Source organism: Passer domesticus, chromosome 5 (assembly GCF_036417665.1).
Source record: "Passer domesticus isolate bPasDom1 chromosome 5, bPasDom1.hap1, whole genome shotgun sequence".
NCBI classification, from domain to species: domain Eukaryota; kingdom Metazoa; phylum Chordata; class Aves; order Passeriformes; family Passeridae; genus Passer; species Passer domesticus.
Genome location: NC_087478.1, coordinates 51,049,557 through 51,064,714, shown reverse-complemented (window position 1 = coordinate 51,064,714; position 15,158 = coordinate 51,049,557). Strand labels below are relative to the sequence as shown.

Below are 15,158 nucleotides of genomic sequence, written 5' to 3'. Positions count from 1 at the left end.
ATTTTCTCATATGAAGATCAAGGTGTCTATTTTCTCCTTCTTTAAATGCTGTCTTCTTTATGGCCATATAAGGTTTAAAGTTTTATCTGAGCAAAGAAGCGGAATGATAGTTTGATAGTTTTTATTTTATTTTTTTCCCTTTGCAGTTTTTCCCATGCAGACAGTGCATAGAGGAGGAATTCAGAGATAATTCTCCTTTCAGTTCCTTCATTGACTTTTTCTGTTACTCTGACACCATTATCAATATTTTCTCATATAAATAAACACTCAGAATCCTTACCTGGCTTTTTCAGAGTTCACTTTGCTGGCAGGTCTTAAAGGGGAGAGGCTAATATTTGATATCTAATAGATATTATCAGATGCTAACATAGAATATCTCCATTTACAGATGATAAAATGAGTGTACAGGGAGATTAAAGTATTTAACAAAGGCCTTGAGCAGGCCACTGGCCAGACTGAACTTTCCTGAGTATGATTTACCTGTACTTTACAAAAATAACACATTCTGGTTTCTCTGTGTGAAGTGTACTCTTCAAGAGGCAAATAAATATTGTTCTTATTGTACAGTATCCAGTCCTGATTGAAAAAACTGCACCCCTACTACTGTAAGGAAATTAATCTCTCTGAAAAAGCATATCTAAAAAAAAAAAAGCATATGAATCAGCTAAGCCCTGACCAAACACAGGTACTACTACTCCAGACAATGATAATACAGGCACTAAAAAGGTTTCTGGATCATCTCCCAAACAGTGGTATAGAAGATAGCGGTAAGCCTTGCCATACGGACAGCCTGCACCCCCTCTCTTCCAAAGAGATGTGCCCAGCCCTTGGATCAAGCTGTGTCACTCCTTTTTATCTGATTGCTTCTCTGGATTATATCTGAAAAGTGAGCCAGTTCCTGCAATCAGCCCAAACTTGGTGTCATTTTAACTAGCTTGGTCAGCCTCACTGTGAGCAAGCTACTTCCATAGCTTGGAGGGCCCTGTGGAACTTCAGTAATTGTAGACCCCTTCCTCTCCCATTTCAGAAACTGAGGAGGTGACTGAAGGGCTTGTTTTTCAGTCTCCTCTGAATGTGTCCTGTATCACAGACTCTCAGCATTTACACAGAACCCAACAGCTTAAAAGCTTATTACAATGCATTTAGCACATTAGTCCTCGGAACACACAGGAAAGGTGTTATTATAGGAATGAAGAAACATATTCAGGGGAGTTACTTGGCCAGAGAGCGAAGGGAGGTGGTGCAGGAGCTGTGATTATAATCTAGTTGTGTGTGGGCCAAACTCTCCCTTATTTACACCAGTGTTAGGTTCTGGCAGAATTCTGCTTCTCTCAGATATTGATCTGAGATGTTGAAAGGCCAGGTGTATCATGATGTCGGTGGATATCAAACTTTTTACAACACCAAAGGAAAAATGAGAGTGTCAGACACACCTCATTCTTCTTCCGTGTTTCTCTGCTGAGGCTGGTGGAGTTGTTCCTTGTTTACACCCAGTGAGGCTGAAATGACATCCACCCAACCTGATGGATCCAGCTTCACTTGCACTACCTTGAACAGACAGTCCAAGCACCTGAGGTATTTTTTGCGCAGGGTTTCTCGTATTGCAGTTTGGGCCCAATGGTTCAGACTGTGAGGTGTCTAAATGGAACCAATTATTTAATACCCTGTCTCACACATACTTACAGGACCCGTTAGTGCCTCAGCACCATCTGATTTTTTCAGTGTGTTCCCTAATGCACATTCCTGAGCAGCTCCCAACACTATTATCCCATGACACAGGATTTGAAGCACAATGAGGCAAAGCTGCCACACAGGTTGTCTGTGTCACGGTGAGGATAGGAACTTGTGTTTCCCACTGCTGGCATTGCAGCCTTGATCCCTACTGACAACACCCATCCTGAAGCTCTTGCCTACCAATGCCCCAAATAAAAGCCTGTGCTTCCATAAGACAGGAGATTTTGATTTTATATGGACACTATGATTAAAGAAAAGGTATAGGAAGGCTGTGCTTCACCCAGATGGAACAGAATTGTAAATCTAAAGACTTAGCTGACTATATAGAAATTTAGGACAGCTGGTCCCTGGCCTTTAATACCAGCATAATTTATAACTAGACATGCTTAAGTCTTGTAAACCCCGTGGAAAGTACTCTGACATTATATACACTGGTTTGATACTGTGATTAATCACCCTTCAGTCCCCTTTGGAGGATAATAAGGCTGTCTGTATCATGCAGCTGGCAATCTCCTTCCTTACAGTCCCAGCTCTTCTATAACATTTACATTTCTACAGCTGATGGAAATTTATGGCTCTGAAAGGGGATAAAGGAAAACAAAACAAACAGGACATTTCTCTAAATTCCACTAAAGCTGCTCTGCTGAAATATACTTTGAGATTAAATGTTGGGGGTAGATACAACACTGCTTTTGCCAGCTTGTTTTTAGCAGTTTATGATGGCTTTCTGACTGAAAGGCCAGAGAAGGGGAATTGCTGGGTTGTGGAGAAGGAGCATCCGAGCAGGACTAAAAACATTCAGGGCAAGATCCTGGTTTCAGTTGAGATAGATCTTGTCCTTTCCCCCCATCCTCTCTCTGCTGCCTGTTGGGAGAGGACAAGAAGCAGCACAGCGCCCTTGTGCCTTATCCGATGGCTGTCTGAAGGCTCTTGGGACAGCCTGAGCAGCGTGCCGTGCCTGCGGTGCAAAGCCCGTTCGCAGGCAGCCCGGACCCACCGGAGGGGAGCGGCGCCGGCTCTCCAAGCGCGCCGCAAGCCCCGCTGCGCTCTCCAGGTGTCCTGAGGAGCGGGGTCCCGGGGAGGATGTGACAGGCTCGGGCGGACACTCCCGGTACGGGAGAGCTACTGCTGCTAAGGGGCGAGGCTTCCCCCGCCCCACGGTACCGGGAGCGGGCCGGATCGGGTCCAGGTCGGATCGGAGCGGGTCGGAGCGGGTCGGAGACAGAACTGGGGCCAGGGTCAGAACCGGGGCCGGGTCCAGCACCGGGGTCGGGGTCAGGGTCAGGGTCAGAACTGGGGTCGGAGTCAGGGTCAGAACCGGGTCCGGGGTCGGGGCCGGGGTCAGAACCGGGGCCAGCACCGGGGCCGGGGTCAGAACCGGGGCCAGCACCGGGGTCAGCACCGGAGCCAACACCGGCTCCGGGGCCGGGGCCGCGCCCCCGCCCGCCGCGCGCCCGCTCTATTCCCTATAAGGCGCGGCGGGCGCGGCCCCGCCTCGCGCTCGCGCCGATGAGGTAATGCGGCGTTGCCATTGGCCGCGCGCGGCGGCGCCCCCGGAGCGCGAGCGGCGCGAGCCGGGTATAACTCCGCGCGCCGGCCCCGCTCCGCCCGCAGCGCTCCGCGCCTCAGCTCCCCTGAGCTCCCCTCAGCGCCGCGCCCGCGCCGTCCCGCCGAGCCAGCCAGGCAGGCAGACAGGCAGACAGACAGAGACTGCGGCAGGGCAGGCAGCCGCGGAGCACGGGCTGTCAGGGAGCGAGAGTAAGGTCAGGCGAACGCAGCGTCGGCCGCCTCCCGCTCCGCAGAAGTGAGGAGGCACCTCGGGGGCAACATGACGGCGTGGCTGAGCTTCCTCGTCGTGTTCCTGTGCAGCTGGAGCCTGCGGGACTTGGTGGTGGAGGCTTGCACTTGCGTCCCCATCCATCCGCAGGACGCCTTCTGCAACTCCGACATCGGTAAGTGCCGCCGCCCCGCAGCCGCCCGGGCCGGGAGGGCTCGGGGGAGCAGAAAGGTGCCGGGACGCCGAGGGGCGCGGGCAGCGGCGCGGCTGTCACCGCGGGGCCGAGCAGCGGCGGGAGAGCCGTGAGCGGACCTGCCGGAGCCAGGAGCGGGCTTGGCCGCCTTGCTGCCGCAGCCGCGGGGCTGGTGAGGGGAGAGGCGTGTGGTGGCGGACCCCCGCCCAGCCCTCCCAAGCCCTGTCCCACGGCGGCAGCAGGCTTTCCCAAAGTACTTTAAAGAAATCAGTCATTGTTAGAGTGGCACGTTTTGTACAGCAGGGCAGAAACACAATTGGAGGTGTAGGCTGCCAAAACTTCCTCCTCAACTTGGTGACAAGGAATAGGAGGCAGCATTAGCATGCGTTCTCCCAAGCCACGAAGCCGCCTGTGGCTGCTGGTGGCTGGAGGTGCGGCTCTCACGGGCTTGTGGTGCTGTGCTTGTTGGGAAGGGCTAGAAAAGCAGGTACCGAGTGTCTCCAGGCTTTCTGCATGCTGTGCTGTGGGAGGTATGTATACCTGCACCCTTTTGGGAAAGTTGAAACACTTTCCTTGCATCCTGACTGATATTTTCCACTATGGGTTTCAGCATCCCTAAGGTTCTTCGTTACACTAACTTTAGGTAGGGGACAAGGACAGCACCAAAAATCTCTGAGAAGGAGGTAATAGAGACTCTGTTCTCAAGTTTGTTGGCTTGCTTGTAGCCAAGGGTGGGTGACAAAATATGGTTGTTTGTTAGCTCTTCCGTGGCAAAGTGCACGCAAACAATTAGTGGTGTCCTTTGAGCTACTGCTGGACACATGTCCATGTACTGGTAAATACAGGCTGTCACTTCAGCAGTGGTGAGAGGACAGCACAAGCCCGAGACATCTCCTGCCTAGGTTGTCTTAGGAGCACAGCATAAAAGGGGCCAGGGACTTTGCACCGCTGGTACCCACATGGTACTCAGAGTAGAGTCTGTAAAGAAATCCTCCTAGCAACTGCTGTGGAAGTTAAATAGAAAGTAATTCTCACTGCAGCAGAACACCCATTGCTATGAATGCTGCCAGTAGCCTTTCCAAGTTAGCCAAGGTCAGTGGCAAAACATCTATCTCTTGCCTTCAGTCCTTCTGCAGAAACTGCAGTTGTGCCTGGTTATTCATGTTTAGTTTATATAGTGTATCTGCTCCTGAATGCCAAAAAACCCATTCCATGTTAAAAGTGGTGGGAAGGTTACAGTTTGTTTCAGTGATGATAGCCTGGAAAACATTCATAAAATAGTTTTATATGGGGAAATTCTTCCAGGAAACTAAATTATTCAAACTTCTGTTGCCATTTTCATAGTTTGGATCTACAAGTGTGCCACCTAAGTGACAACTGCCAGGGAGATTGTCCTTTCTGTGAAAGTGAGACTGGGAAACAGTTTTTCCACAGCAAAAGCTGATGGCAGCATGTGGCCTTCATTAGCTGCATTTTGGGAAAAGGAATGCTTTCTTGATATGGTTAGGTCATGCTATAATAGTTGAGAGGTAGTTTCAGTTCAAAAAATGGTATTAAATATATTTTTGTAATGAATACACACTGACAGAATATTTTTACTAGATGGATAAGTGACTAGGAGTAAGCTATGAAGTTTCATATAATGGTGCTCCTAAATTTTAGGGCACAAAGTTTTTCAGTTTTCTACTCTGTTCTGGCTGAGATCAAAGTCTTCCCTTCATCTTTCCTTTCTCTCTTCTGGGCTCTTCGTTATATCTCAAGCCTTGGCATTGCTCTGAGACAAAGTAGCTCAAAAAGTTGATGTGTCCAGGGCTGTCATGCCTACAGACATCACAGCTTGAGTGGAAAGGGCAACCCATTCCACTAAATGCCTTGAATGCAAGTTTGGTTAAGACTGTAGGTCTCTGATGGGTTGAAGCAAAAGTAAATCCTTACATTTGCCAAGACTGTCTGGAAAATGTGATATTTCTGTAGGCTGATTTTAGTAAATGCTGTCATTTACTGTTCCTCATACGCGGAAAGGACAAAAAGTGCACTAAAGCTTTCTGGCTTTGGAGGAGTTAATGATCTCCATGGAAACTGATGGCAGTGTACTAGTGCAGTGTTTAGACAGACTAAACTACACGCTGGGTTATAAAACACATTGTGGGGAAGAAAGGGACTTGGCAGCAAGTTTTTATCGCTCTTGAAACTTCTGACAAAATACCAGCTCTAAAGGGAGGAGTCAGTGCAGTAAGGGCTGGAGCAAAAGAGGCTTTTAAAATAGCTCCTAAAACAATGTAAGAAATTAACTAGCTAGGTGGCAGCCTAGGAGAGGCTTTTCATCTTCAGAAGCACTGCATTTTGAAGAAGGAGAAAACTTTTAGTGGAGGACTGTAGTGCAAATTTCTACTGTTAATGTTTCCTGTTTAACCAGTGAAGTCCTAGTATCAAGTTTATTCTCTTCTCCTTTAATCTGATCTCACCACACATTTAATTTTTCATTTTGCAGTGGCTCAATTCTGATACAGCCTCCCAAGCCTGCAGTCACTAAAAGGTTTTAATCTTTACAGAAACATATGGTCAAATAAACCCATGGGAAATGGCAAGATTTCAATATGTACATCATTTGAAAGTGAAGGTTGTGGTCTTTAAAGGAATCTTGAACTTCATAAATAACAATGTATATATACATTTTTAATTTAAAAAAGGAGGGAGGGGAGAAAAAAGAGGTACTATTGCTGGAGGTACTATTGGTCACAAGGGATCTTTTCACTCAGCCTGACTGTTCCATCATGATGAATGGAGCAAAAGTGAAGAGGTGTGTCTTATCTGGCCCTATGGGGTCAATCAATAATAAAATTGCTGTTTTAACTCTTGGCTTTCTTTCTTTAATGGGATCAGTAAGTGCCAGAAGAGGCAGTACCATAATTGGACAAACAGCGACTGCTATGATTTGCCATCTGAACTTTGCTTCCTCCACTCCCGCCCTCTGCCTATGACCCCTTCCAGATGTGAATATTTTTCTTTTGTTTGAATTAAGAGACCTTTTGAGAGAACAGACACCAGGCATGCTTTGTTCTTTTGTGACAAAGCTGTGACATTTCCAGCTGGACATAGCTGACATGAAAGGGACTTGTTTGTCCTTTTTTTGCACGAACAGCAGGAATTTTTGAGCTTGGCTGCGGAATGTTGAATTCACAGGTTTGGAAAACACCTCCCATTTGGCCCCCTCTGCCCCACATATCCTTTCAAAAAAAAAAAAAAAAAAAAAGAAAAAAGGGAGAAAATATGTGAAATTGCAGACTGCATTTTAACAAACCAGCCTGCAAGTGATAAAGTACTTCTTTCACTCCACAGCTATTTTACTTCTTCTATCTTGTGCATATACTTTAGAGAAGAGCTATGGCACTATTAGATGTCTCTTACCTAAGTTCAAATGAGCTCAAAATAACATTCCTTTGTGTTGGGGGAAGAAATACCTGTATCAGCAAGGATGCCAGTGGGTAGTGTTCCTCTCTGTTCTAAGTAACCTCACTCTTGGTGAGATGGAGGTGGCAAGCTCTGGGGAGGTGAAGGTAAGTTCTTAAGGGTCCCTTGGTGCTGTGGAAGCCATTCTTTATTCCATGCTGCTATACCTGTAGCACTGACCTCACAGCACCTGCAGTGGCTCCCATCCTTTGAACTGAGAATGTGAGAGAAGAGCAAGAAGAAAACAGCAGAGAAGGAGGAAACTGGTGAATTTGTTTGGCCTGAAGTCTAAGCACCTAACTGAAAACCTGCCCTTTCACTGGTTTCCCTGAGCTGATCATTCCACCTTCTCACAATAACCTAAAAGAGATGGAAGAACACTTGATCATACATGAGATTTTGAACATGCTTTCCTTATTTTGTTGTAGTGATATCAAATGTCCTGTCTCAGCCTCTAAGGCAGACAGGTAAGGTCTGCCAGACTGGTTAAAAAGTTACAATAACCTATCTCAAATTAATTATACCAGTCTTTACACTTGAGATGAATTTGAAACAAATTTTTTTGATTACATGTTGTGGCAATGGTTACAAAAGTGTATCCACTTCAGAATCAGACTTTTGTCAAGGAAGTAATGATGTGATTTTATTTTTAGACTGGACTTCCCTTGGAGGCATTTTAGAAGCAGGAAATCTGTGAAGCATCCCATAAAGCTTCAAAAAAGAATTAAAAAAAAAAGTACTGCAAATTTCATTTTATGTGGGAAGAAATGGAGGAGATTTGTTTATCTTTTATGGAATTCCAATGTCCATGGTAATAACTTTGTTGAAAGAGGGTGTTCCTTGTGACTGGTCATGTCTCCCGACAGAATGATGGCCACTCGCAGCTGAATTGTCCTATTTAGTATAAGTGGAAATAGAAGTTATTTCTTTGGTGGTTTTTAAAAATTATTATTATTGTTTTCTTTTTTGTGTGGTTATTTGCAATTTTAGTCCTTATAAGAGTAGTGGGATCTGGAGTTAGTCACTTCACCAAATGTATCTATTAAAAATAAAAGTGAAAATTACTGTTTGGAAGATGTAGTGCTGAATGTTATTTCTTTTTATTATTGCATATGCTTACTCCAGATTTCCTGTAGGAAGTGTCTCCAGCAAGGTCTCTGAGCCAGCAGAGAGCCAGATGTTCCAACCTTAAGCCTTGGAGCCCCTGCTTTATGCAGACATTTTTTTCCTTATTTTCACTGATTTCCCACATGTTCTTTAGAACTCTTCACCTGCCAATTGCTCCTCTGATCTCTCTGGAAAGAGGTGGGCTGGTGGGAACATAGTTATGTACAGCCATGCACAGTACTAGTGCTTTTCATCTGGGTTTGGGAAGGACCTGCCTTACTCATATCTCTTTTTCAGGATGAGGTGATTTGATTGTTTGACCATAGGAGAAATGACACAAGGTGACAAATTAATTCTCAACTCCATCAGTGGACTTCACTTTTTCTGACACACTAATACAGTTAGTCCTGCACTTTCAGACCTTCTTGGATATAGCAAGTGAGTTACATCTGATGAAAGGGATCTCTGTACTCAAGTGCAATCCCAGCTGGAGTGGGTGGGGCCGAGCATTTTTAGTAGGAGCACTCATTGAGTCACCTTGCCCTACGCTGGATGTTGGAACTACTAAGATGGAAACTTAGTTTTATGATGTAATGATGTTGTCTAAGGTCAACATCTCTTTCCTCACAGCTCCAGTACCATGTGGTGCTCTTAGGCAGCCCAACCAAACATGCATCACTGAAGGAAGGAGCCTATTTGGTCTGGGCAGGAGGTCTTGGAATTGAATGAAACTTCCACCAGCTGCTCTCTGGGAGTTTGGAAGAGCTGGTAAACCTGAGAGCACAGCTTGATTTTAGTCAACAGGCAAGACCAGGCATGCTGTGTTTGCCAGCTCTGAACCAGAGCTAGGGAACTTATTTTTAGTCCTCATAATGTTAGCAGTGCCTATGTTTGAGTTTCCCTATAATTATGATTTTTTTTAAATTTCAAAATTAAGATGCCTTTGCTGTAATGTGCTGCTTATTGCTACAGACTTTCAGGGTATGATTCTGTCTTTCACATGATAATATAAATTGGAAGAAAATTATACTGGTAAAATCACAGTAGTGTAGAAGATGAGAGGAAAATTGTGCCTTAAAGCACCAATTAATTAAGTAAATGCAGAGTTCATTAAAGGCCTACTGTAGCTCATCTAAACCTCTGAAGAATGTCCACATGTGACACTTGAAATTTTACTGGCAGAACTTTATTGGACTCTTACTGCTCTTTAAGCTAACTATCCCTTACATAGACTTTTTGAGACAAGGCTGATCAGGGCAGCTGACTACATTTGAAACTATCCAAGACTGTTTCAGCTTTTCCACAGCTTTGTGGCACTGAACACTCTTTGCAACTTGCTGAGCTGAAGGTCATCCTATTTGGTAACTCTCTGTGTAGAACTGCTCAGAGCTCATTGTAGGGGATGCACGCTGCTGGGACTTCATCACTTCTCTGCCCACCAGTGACATGACTACCAATGCTATTTGCCCATAGTGAGATAGGGCCTTATTCAAAACTAGGGCTAAACTGGGTTTGCTTTGGAATATCTTGAGAAAAGATTGTTAACCAGTGTGAATTTCAAATTTCTTCTATTTGAAAGTATTAGGCCGGTGCTGGGCCTGAGGTAAATGAGACCAAGGCGGGGTGGGGGTTTAAATGGATTTGCACCCTCTTATACAAGATCTAAAATCTGTCCTAGTAATGGATATGGAGAGGAAATACTGAACCTGCCTCATGCTCTGCACAAAGCAAGTGTATTGCCACGTGTCTCACCAGCATTTCACCACCTTGTGTCAGGGCTGGATTTGACTTGATCGTTTGAGGTTTCTAAGAGGAATGTTACAAACACTAGAGAGCTTAAAAGCTATTGTCAAAAACAAAGTTAACATTTTACTGTAATGTGAAGTAGTTCTCTTGAGTGACCAGAGTGAAGACATAGTGCATTAACTGACAGTGTCTAATAACATAAAAATGCCAGTAATTTCACATAACCCTGATTACTTTATTTACTCCAAATTTCTGCCAGCTAGAAAAGATAGTGGGAGTCTTCTGGAAACAAGACAGAAGTCTCTTGAGTTGCTTGGTGCTAAAATTAATGTTGACTATGAATAGTCCAAATTCCTGCTAGTGTTTACATAAGACCTTTCTAAAGGGCAATTCGAGCCCTTAGAAACAGTATACAGACAATAAAACTCTAGTTAAATAGCAGAGAGGTGCATATACAAAAAATGGTATCAAACCTCATAAAAATCAGCTATGGTTTTCCTGCAGTGTAGAATCTCATTTTTACTTTAGGAAGAAAGGAGGTTGTTTGGAGTGTCCGTCCTTGGACAGAAATGTGCCAAGAACCAGCAGAGGGCAGTGCTTGGGGAGCAGGGAGGCCATTGTCACTTTAGGGATATGGTCTTGGGCTGTGCTAGTGGGGATCTAGAGGTCTGTGTCAGTGAGCTCAGCTTTGAAAACTTTTGTCTTTATTACAGGTTGGGGAAGAGAATGGCCACAGCAATAGGGTCAGTGGGAAAGCTGTAATATAAGGTATTTAGGAGCTGCAGGAGTGGCAAAGGCCTTCCAGAGACTATCTCAGAGTATAAGGAGGAGAGAAGGACTCCTGGAGAAGGTAGAGGTGCAGTGTGGAAGCCCCAGTGAAGAACTAGTACAGGCTGGTCAAGCCAGGAGGACTCACTAGCTGTGACACATGGCAGGCCACCCTGCCTGGAGGTATGGGAACTCTGTGGGGCATGCCTGAGGTGGATCTTACCCATCCAGGAGAGAGAGCGTGCACTTGGTCTTCAGGGATCACTTCAGTAGGAGAACCCCATAAAACAATCTGATGTTCTGTTGATTGATCCCTAACAGCCTGTAGCATGGTAATTTCTGACTGGCAATCAAGGCTTCGGCTTTGAAAAAACCTGGCTGTGTGGACTGGCCATGGGTGGAACACATGCCCTTTATCTGGATTCCAGCCAAGCTGCTGCCTTCCTCCATTCAGATGAATGCAAAGGCCCTTCAGGTAGCCCTTCAAGAAATGCAGGTTGTATGGGTGTGTGGGCAGGGCTTGGTCTTTTATTTTTGCCAGGTGAGTTAAAGGAAAATACTGCTTAGCTGGAAAATTATTCACATTGAGCAGCAGGAGAAGCAAATGAAATCAAGCCGTATATGACATGCTGTCCAAAGGTACTTTTGGAATGCATGATGTAGTAACCTGCCCCCCTACAGCCAGGAGATAAAAGGATAGCGTGCAAATGGCAGAGCCATCATTATCCAATACGTTGTTATTGATCCTCGGCAAAAATACACACTAATAAAAAAATCTACAATCTTCCTTAGCTACCTGTCTGTTCCTGAAGTGTCAGAGCTCTGTAATCCTGCTGGTTCATAAGAATTTAGACCCCGTTTATTGGAAGGTAAAAAAAGGCATGTTGAAGTGCCCAAGGAGGGAAGAGAGACCTCATAGATTTTTCCCTTTCTTAATTCCTCAATTTTGACATGAACAAGCCCAGCCTTCTGCTGGCCTGCATGATCACTGGTACTTCAGCAAAGCAGCTATAAATTGCACAAAATTTGCACAAGAATGAGCAGGTAGCAATGGCTACACCAGGTGCAACAGCATGAAGGTAACACATTATTACTTCTTGCTCCCTACTGATTCATTAAAATAAAAAAAAGTCATACAACAACCCATAGGAAACCGGAGTACTTCTATTTCAGAGGGCTATATACAAAATGACCCAAACTCCTGCTGGCCTAGAATGAAGGACTTGAATTTTAACTCCCTCATGCTGCATTGTAATTACAGTATGGAGACTTCAACATCTGTTTCCTTTTCTCCATGTTTCCCTCAGTATTGGGTGTTACTGCAGTGAAGTCAGCAGGGAGGCCTGCTGGCATTATGTTAGTCTGTTAATTTTCTATAGAGGAGCACTGGAGCATTTGTTCAGACAACAAGTTCAATCTCTCATGCTCAGTGAATACACGAACAAGCAAAGATCTTGCTCCTCTGATGTTTAATCAGCCCTCTCAAATTTCATGGATCAGCTGTAAATAGGAAGATTTCCCTCCAGTGAGCAGGTTTTGTTGTTGGTCTCCAAACAGTTAAAATATAAGAGAAAAAAAATGCTCTTGCTTGTACTAAGACAGGAAAACCACAGAATGGAAAACTTCCGCTTAACTTTGAAAGACAGGAAATGGCTGGTGTTGGAAAAGGAACAGGTAGAGAAGGAGTGAGCCAGGGGATATCTGTGGAAAACCAGATAGTCCCCAGACACTTCTTCAGCTCTGTGTTCTTTTGGGGGATGGAGTTCCAGGCTGACCCCTGTGCTCCAAGCCCTTTATACACTTTCCAAGCACCCACCCCAGTTCTCTACTTCCTGCCTCCTCTCTGACACTGCTATAAATATCCTGCCTGCCTTTCATAGGTCCAGTGAAATGCACATTGCAGATAAAATGGATCTGAGGTGACAGTATGAAACAGCTTTTAGACCAGCTCTTGTGAAGTGAGTTGGGTCCTCTGCTTTATCTTGTGAAGTGTGAGGTTTCTGAGTCCCCTGCTTTAAATTTCTTGAAGAGTGAAACATCCTCCTTATTTATCATGCTCATGTCTGGATTATGATGCATGGGAATGTTTCTAAAGAAATTATTTCCTCCAATAAATAATGTGCTACATGAGGCACAGAACTGAAAGCATTCTGGTATTTGGAAGAATGTAGGGTGGGGAAAAGATGGAACTAGTTGAGAGACCACACTACATGCAAAGTATAGCACTTGCAATACTGAATATCTTAAATGCTTTGGTGAGGTGGATCAGTCCAAGAGGAAATAAAAGAGCAAAGTGATCCCTGGGGCACTTAGATAGCCATCATGTACAGTACTTCAATAGCCACAAAATACCCAGCCCTCCCTTAGCATCCTGCAGGGCAAAAATCACAAACCCAGAGAAGCGTGGGAAGACAAGAGCTACAGTTCCTGTGCAAGAACTTCAGTATTGAAAAAGATAGTGCTGGTGTGGGGGCAGGATGAGTTCTTAAGCCCTTTGTTTTACTTTTTAAAATATGAAGAGCAGCACCTGTCCCTTTTTTCTTTTTTTTCCTTTTTTTTTTTCGTTCCCCAAGGGGTTGGGGATTAAGGATTTAGTTGGTTATTTCCTTAGAGGATCAAGATAAAAAAAAGACTTCAATAAGTCCCTTTCCATCTTCTCTACAGACAGTGTATTTTAGAATTAAGCTGTTCTGTTTTCCCCCACTGTATAACAGTTTGCAGCTTTACAGAGAAGCAGAGAAATAGAAGATTTTATAATATCAGATAGAACTTCTAGGTGTACTTTAGGAGACTCCAAGTTATCACCGGAAGGTTTTAAGGCATTCAGAGAGAAGCTTAACTAGATCAGGTGGCAAATAGCTAGTGACCCTTATCAGTATTTTACTTTAACACCTTTACTTTGGAACAAACACACTGCAGCAGAACCTATGATAGTGAGTCATTTGCATCATCCAGCACAGCTGGAGTCCTGGTACTGATAAAATATATCTCCCAGAATGTGATGTGGCATACTCTGACTTTCCCAAAGCTCCCTTCTCAGGCTGTCATCTTAATTCCTTGTTATTAGAGATTGATTCAATCCATGGAGTTTTAAGTTCCTTCTAAAACTCTTTAGAGACGTATTTAAACTCTGAAGTATTTTTTTCTTTATTGGGATGAGTGCCTAATCTACCTCCCACATGCATTCTAAATTGTAGCTATCTCTTGAGTTTGCCAGTGTATTCTGTTTTCCTTTTTTTCTGTTTGACTGGGAGACCAACAGTGTGGGAAGCAGGTCCTTGCTAGCCTTTATTCCAATGGCAGGTTTAAATTGACTGAAGAAATGGTGTAGATTGAGAGCATCAGACCGCACCTGTCTGGTGTATTTGGCTGTATGGGAAACAAAGCTTTCACTAGTACCGGAAAGTTTTCAGCCCAATAGGTTCCTTCCTGTCAGTGCAAGATCTCATGTTTGTTTCTGCATGCCCTTCTCTCACACTGATTTCCTCTAGTACTAACGGCTCTTGGAAGAGCTGGATAAAGGAAAGCACCGGGTCTTTCTTTCCCTCCTGTTTCAGAAACTGCTTTCCTGTTTGTCCTTTATGCAGCATGGCAGCTTGGGCTACTGACGTAAACTTTGTTCTTTGTGCTGTTCAAAGCTCTCCCCTTCTGAATTTGACATTGCCTACACATCCTGACTGTTGCTTTGACAGAAAGAAGGAAAGAGGACAGAACAGGATTCTAGGGTGGTAGTTGTGTTGGCACACCCAGGGATCCACATTTTTGTGCAGGTTCAATGTTTGTTCATCAAACTGTCATAAGGTCAGCACATGGCAGGATTCCTCCAGTACTCCTCAATATATATGTGGACCAACGTTAGAAAGATTGACCAAAGTTGTTATTGAAACACTGTGGTGATGCTTTGAGGAAGCATCACTAGGTTGCACTGTTGAAAAATATGGGAGAAGCAGTTTTGGTTAAAAAAAATATCCAGGCCCTGAATGGGAGTGGAAGAATTCAGAGGAGTTTTCTAAGAGGAGTAGCTCAGCCCACTTGGTTCCCTTCTCTGATGAAATACACCAGAGCTTGCAGTACCCCATCTTAACTTGGGCATTTAGAACCAAAATGTGGATGTATTTCCCCACTGAATTTTGGACTGTATCTCTTTATTCTAATTTTTTTCCTCATGTGAACACCTCTGCTAGAGTTGCTGCAACAGGCCATATTGTCATAAACATACTGAAATGCAGTAATGTGGACAATCATTGTACACCAGGATGAATGGGTGTTAAATAAAATAAAAGAAATCTTGTTTCTGTGTATTCCCAGGATATTTTCCCTTCCCAAAGCTAGGCACTGAGTGGAACTATACACTCACGAGTTAGCTACATGTTTGCCTGCCAA

The 15,158-nt window shown here is 44.4% G+C and overlaps 2 protein-coding genes across 8 annotated transcripts in view; one reads left to right on the top strand and one right to left on the bottom strand.

Annotated features, from left to right (window-relative positions):
* The window catches only part of SYN3 (synapsin III), a 200,937-nt gene that overhangs the window by 87,692 nt on the left and 98,087 nt on the right, over positions 1–15,158 (bottom strand). The gene's annotated exons all lie outside the window — the stretch shown is intronic.
* TIMP3 (TIMP metallopeptidase inhibitor 3) overlaps positions 3,361–15,158 on the top strand; it is a 37,410-nt gene continuing 25,612 nt past the window's right edge. Inside the window, exon 1 of the mRNA XM_064420405.1 lies at positions 3,361–3,686. Coding sequence (XP_064276475.1) covers positions 3,563–3,686 — 124 coding nt within the window. The 5' untranslated portion in view covers positions 3,361–3,562. The remainder of the gene's footprint in view (positions 3,687–15,158) is intronic.